The 6,450-nt window shown below is 36.1% G+C and overlaps 1 protein-coding gene across 4 annotated transcripts in view; it reads right to left on the reverse strand.

The window, feature by feature from the left end:
- ARHGEF10 (Rho guanine nucleotide exchange factor 10) overlaps positions 1-6,450 on the reverse strand; it is a 109,867-nt gene that overhangs the window by 36,259 nt on the left and 67,158 nt on the right. For all 4 annotated transcript variants that reach the window (XM_027892433.1, XM_027892432.1, XM_027892430.1 and 1 more), the window contains 2 exons: positions 1,771-1,886; positions 21-148 (listed from right to left, as the gene is read on the reverse strand). In XM_027892433.1, coding sequence (XP_027748234.1) covers positions 21-148; positions 1,771-1,886 — 244 coding nt within the window. The remainder of the gene's footprint in view (positions 1-20; positions 149-1,770; positions 1,887-6,450) is intronic.

Here is a 6,450-nt window from a genome sequence, read left to right on the forward strand (position 1 = left end):
TAATCAAGATTTCTACTGACTTGTCCTGTTTTCCTGGGAGTTGCAGCTGAATTCTACAGCGATCTGCTGCTCTGATTTCATCTTCTTTTTTCAAAATCAGTTTTTGTAAACCTGAGGTCCAGTCATGGGCTACAGATTGGTTTAAGTTCTGAAAAATTAAAAAAGCTAAGATTCAACACCAGCCTACAACACTAGTCTATTTCCAAAAGGCTAGCTAAGGTGATCTCTGCATATAACAAAATTCCTGGCACCAGGGCTTCAATGAGTCCACATTCTAATCATGGATATTTTAGCGATATTTGTAAACACATTTCAAAAATATCTGTACAACTTTTGCTAACACATTTTATCTGATGACTTAATCTCAAATTGCTCAGGGTTTGATTATACACAAATGACATTCCCAAGCATTTACCAGATTAAAAAATGTAAATTTGCATCAGGTGTACCCACAAGCCTTTTACTTTATTCCAGAATTCACAAATCTTGCTTCTAAAAAATGTCTCATGAAAACATCTACAAATCATACTGACAATATGTTTTTGTTCACATCTTTGAGACAAAATATTTACAGGGCCATCATGAAAGCTGTCTGCGTGGTCTAAATATCTGTTTAGGTGCTTAAACAATGACCTACTGCAAGCTGAGTGTTCTGTCACAGAGGGTAAAAGCACACCTGAGGGACACTTTAAGCATCAAGAGTAACAAGAACACAAAAGTACATACATGTTCCAAAGGCAGAATTGTATGAAAATTTAGATGTTTTTCAAAAATAGAGAAGTTGATCTCATTCTTCCCTTGTAATTATCTTACACACCTCTACCTGAAAACACTGATTTAATTTTAAGTTTTCAAAATGCGGTTGGCTCTGACTGGCAGTACAGGCAGAAAAGTTTTGTATATGTTAATAGGTGAATGTCTTATGGTACATGTGCTATACGTAATTTCCAATTATGGAGATGAAATTCACCTTCAAATACTTGTCCAAAAACACTGTTTCCATAAACTTCCTTCAGACTACATATTTTCACAAAATGCTATGTTTTATTAAATGCCGTAACTCTGAAGCCAAGATTTCCCAAGAGAAGCTCAGCTTCTGTATATTCATACACACACATACATATTTATAACCTGTGGTAGCAGGTAAGAGTTAAAAATTGTGTGTAAGCATACATAAAATATACAAAACAGACAAAAAAGCAATTATTGTAAGTCTCAACATCAAATTTCAGAATCAGTTGTCCACAGTCTTAAGTACTATATTTTTGTGCCAGAATACAAGCTAAATCAAAGGGTTGTGAAGAAAGCCAAAGCAAAATACTTTCACAATTCCCCTAAAAATCCTTTTGTGATTTACACTTAGTTTTAAGCAGTTTTCCCCCGAAAGCCAGGATTATGAGCTTGGATGGGTATCAAGAGTTTCCTCCAAACAGCCATCCTCCTACTACCTTGTCTAACAGCAAGAATATAATTTCTTAACATAAAAATGTAATTCTGTTTCCATATAAGCTTATCAACTACTGAACAAATGCAAACACTTGTAGTATCTGCCTACACTTAAAAACAATAAAGAAAAACAAGATTAGAAGGACAGATGTAATTTATTTATAATACTAAACAGTTAACAGTAAATACATTACCAGAGGTTAAAATTATTCCACTCTTTGCAGAGAGAACTAAAGAATGTCTCACACAGACCCTAGGGAGAGACAATTATACTACTTTACAACAGGAACAGACTTTAAAAATAAATCCAGCTTTGTTTATTACCTGATAGTTTCCTTTAAGGCTGCTTATTAATTGACTAATTTGACCAAGTACATTCAAGTCATGTAAAAGGTTCTGCAGATCATGGTATAGTTGCCCTGGTCCCATATAGAGCTTGTCTAAAATGAATAAAAACATAAGGTTATACATAATAAAAAGATGCAATTCCCAGTTGAAGGAGGAAAGCATGACAAAGATAATAGTGACATATACTATGCCTGAAAATCAGAGTGGTTTATTTGTACATGTATCATCATTATTTCACTTTGCTGCTTCAGCTACTTCTAATATCCTAGCAGTGAGATGCATCTCAGGAAATTTTAGGCAGTAGTTAGTGTCACATGTTAGCTTTGTATATACAGGCCTCACCATTGGCATTTCCTTTTAGCTTACCTTACCATTGCCTTTTTACCTACAATGAAGATTCAAGCTTGTTTGTCTAGTATGACAGGGAGCATTTTGTGTAGTTTTAATACCACACACTAGATCTGCAACAAATATCAAAGCGTCATTGGCCCCAAAATTTCTCACTGACATGGAAGTTTTGTTTAGCAGCAAATAACAGACTTGCTGTAACACAATAATTTAAACAACTTTCCTGGAGGTTGTTTTTGGTTGCATGACAACACAAAAAATATATTTGTAGCTTTGCCTATGGTGGTTTAAAGCTCAAAATTTGCTTAATTTATCGTGAGACAGTTCTGAATTATATATCATATCCTAACTCTAACACAAGCCTGCAATTTCACTGAACTACTTGAAATTTTATTACAATTATGGTTAAGTCAAAAAAAGGATCTGCACTGAGATTAGCAGCAGAAATTTTTTTCTCTAATCATCAATAAGAACATAGGTTCATAAGCTAACACTAACTCAGAAAAATATACTAATTAGTAGGATAAGGTATGTATCTAAATGCACAAAGCTTGCAGAACCCTGATAATATACTCTGACTCTCAGACATGATATTAGGAGAGGCATGGCTGTGTAATTGTTATGGAAACAACACTCACTCTCCCATTAAAAAAACCCACCGTGTCCCATACAGAGTCAGCATGTTTTCCTTTGGCTGAATGACAGGAAAAGGGCTGAATTATCTTTACAGGAAACTCCTACAGATTATTTAGCTCATGCAGTGCAGTATCCGAACTATGGATCCTTCATCCTTACCATAGCTTTGGAAGCTAGTCTGTGGGCAGCAAATGCCCCTGGAGTAGAAGGATTTCAACTGTATGTTGGCAAGAACACAGTCTAAACACGGTGCTGGCTACTGGCTGTGCACATGGATCAGGAGCACAGACACAAGCTATGCCACCTGGCCTGGCTGCCAACCCACACACCACTGGCACCTCCTTCCCTCAGTCTGCTACAGGGACCAGTGTACAAACCAAAACATGTCAAACCAAGCAGAAAGCTCTCAAAATAGAGTAAATCAGAATAGACGTGGAAAATAAACACATATGAAACAATTCTACTGAAATCATTAGTATATTTGCAGCTAGGTATCAAAATAACTATTTTGTATTTCGAGACATCATACTGGCAGAGGCCATGACAGGATGTTTTTCTCTATCACAATTCACTATATTAAGCTGGGAGTCTGCCTTTAATCTTGAAAAGCATAAAATTTTCAGGCTCAAAGAAAACATTAATGGCTACTTTATTTCTGAATTCTCCACTGCACTTCAGGAAAACGCAACATAAACCTGAGATATTACACATTCTCATAAAATTTCAAATTACTGTCTTGCCTTTAAATCTTCTGGTAAATTAAATCAATGAAAGGATTTCTGTGCATTCCACTTGAGCACCAAACAGGGGAATGACTGCACTTACTATTGTTTACTCATCCAGATAATAAGATGCAACTTTCATCCACCCTTCCTTGCCTGTTCTGAATGTTAATTAAAAGAACAATCTAGCCTTTCTTTCCCTTAAAACTAAATCAGTCCATAGGAAAAGATACTTAGATTTATTGTACACAATGAAAAGAAATTACTGCAAAGTAGACCAAAGAGGAAGAATTTTGAGATTATGCTCAGTAGAGTACACTCTTCTGGAACTGCAGTCTCCCTATTTTCATTAAGCTGCATTTTCACTTTCTTCAATCCAAACACTAGAAACATCAGCAACTGAAAGATGCAAATACTTCTCTCCTTGTATCCCTCTTCTGCTAGCTTAATTTTTTCTTAATAATGTCTCCAATAACTGCAAACTAATGTCTACAGTATGCACCAGAATTGCTAGTTCCTCAACACAACAAATTGTTTATTTTGATGGGGCTACTTGCAAAGAAAGGAGCAGGTCAGTGTTAACAGAAATCTGGTGAAACCTAGACAAAAGCCATCATAATGTGTCTGGCACTGTAAAGAACACAAGTGAAATAATTCTTGCTCCAAACTTCTGTAACAAAAAAGATAACTTTGGCAAAACAAAATTTATACTGATTAGAAATAATTGTTATTAAGTTTCTGGCATAAGTCCAGTCACATACCTGTAATTTATAAACTCCACTACCAAACAAAACAAACAGCTGCACTGAAAAAGATGCACTACAAATATTTCGGAAATTTCACCTTTTGGGTTTTAACCAAGAGAAAACTTACAATTATCAGGCTGCAAAAAGCTGATAGTTTGTGAGGTTTCACTTGTATAGGATGGATATTTTTACTCAAGTGAATTAAATTATTCTTAAATTTTAAAAGCCAGGATCACTCTTTGATACCTGATAAAGACAGTTACCAGATATTTTGTTTTATTATTAATGTCTGGAGAATAGACATTAATGCAACATATAACATGCGCCACTCAGGCGACTCTTAGATATTGGAGGACTTTATGCCATAGTCTTCAACTGAGGCCATAAAGCCAGCTTTGACTGCTTACAATGATGAACATGCCCTGTGCAGTATATACATCTACTGTGCCTGAAAAGAGCTGTCCTCTGTAATCCTCTTCTTGGAACTTCAAATAATCTTACAAATATCCCTGTTGCAGCCTTGGGAATAAGGCATAAATCTTGAATTTCATTCAGCAATTGTCATATGAGTCTATTTTTTCTGCATCATGCATATTTTATAAGCTATTAAAAAATCAAGATAAAAAGGATGCAATAAGAATGTCAAAGCAAATAAACTAACCTGGCATCTGAAAGTCTGTCACACAGAAAAAAACAAATGAAAGTAATTTCAGGCTTATTTATTAAAGACCACATTCTTAGCTCAGGAAAGGAAGCCAAAAAAGCAAAACAATAAATAATTAATAAGAGCCTGCTCCCATCCTCTGATGTTCTAGAAAAGGCAAACAGCCAATTTAATTGTAAGGACTACATCAATAGTCACAACTAATATCAGTCCTTCATGGAGGTCCTTAGTGGGCACAAATTGAAACATAAAAAAGGAAGTGGCCTTCAGACATCAACAACGGTGGACTTATCAGAAGAGAGTTCTCTCAGAACTGACCACTTGGATTGTGTCTGGATAATGAGTTACAAGCTATAGCAACTTCATTTCCATACTGGGTCCTGTAAGACTTACTCACAACGTCTTTTAAAATAGAATTAGTTTCTCAGTGGTTAACAAAACGTTGCCTACCAGTTGATCTGGCTGAAAATCATCTGACGGAGGGTTTTTCTAGTGTGGAGGCGGTGGGGGAGCACACTACTCTGTTCATCAGATGTGTTTTTCAGCTCACAGCCAAAGACTGTCTGTTACAGCCCACACATGTTCCCTGACCATTCAATTGCTGGCTATTTTGGGGTGGGTGTTCACTCCTTCTTTTATCCATAGAGAGCACTGAAAAACTCTTGGCTACACTCCAAAGCAGATACGTGGTTGGTTTCTTTTGTACTGTGAAATGTTTCACCAGTGACAAAGCCACTTCCTTCTCATTTCTAAGCCACTCTTGCTAGTTATCAAGCTCCAAAACAACTTATTTTTCCAATGTGAAAAAAACCCTTCATGAATTTGGAGAATGTTCTTCCTTATTCTATACATTCTATGTGTTCCAGAAGACATTGTGCCTGGGCAGGAGAGAAGGCAGCATGCTGTAACCAATAACCATATATGTGGCTTTGAAGGCAACGTTTTTTGCATTCCACCTACAGATCAAGGGTGAAATCTTGGCCACATGTAATTTGGCAAGAATTTGTTTCATCAACTCCTTTGTTGCTAAGATTTTACCAGAGGAATTCATGCCTCCCTGCAACAGGCAAGTTTACTGCCAACAACCAGTAATTCATGCCATGAATTACTAATTCCTTGCTCAGCATTTAAATGAAATATACCCAAGGTTAAAAAAGAAAAAAACCTGCCACTTGCTTTAGAGGGAAGAAAGGAGGTTAAAGTTTAAATCCATTTTTGCTGCTATGTAAAACTGGGGTGGAAAGATTCTGCTTTTTGTAAAATCAATCTTAGCTGAGATACATATGAATATAATACTAAACATTTATTTTACTTTACACAGTTCCCAGTGTTACTCTCAGCACCACAGCTTTAAATTAATCAATTTTGCCTGGTTTGATGTAATTTTTGTAATTGAAGCAATTTTACTACATTTACATCCAGGCATTTTCAAGGCCTGCAGGAAACTCCCTGGGTGTGGTTGAAGTCAGTTTAACTTGGCTCAGGCAAAAGTAGAATTTGGAAGGTTGTGCAGAAATATACACATGCAAGAGAAGTGATT

The sequence above is a fragment of the Empidonax traillii genome, unplaced genomic scaffold (genome assembly GCF_003031625.1).
Source record: "Empidonax traillii isolate 1590-97213 ecotype Southwest subspecies unplaced genomic scaffold, ASM303162v1 scaffold352:size1026972, whole genome shotgun sequence".
Classification (NCBI taxonomy): Eukaryota; Metazoa; Chordata; class Aves; order Passeriformes; family Tyrannidae; genus Empidonax; species Empidonax traillii.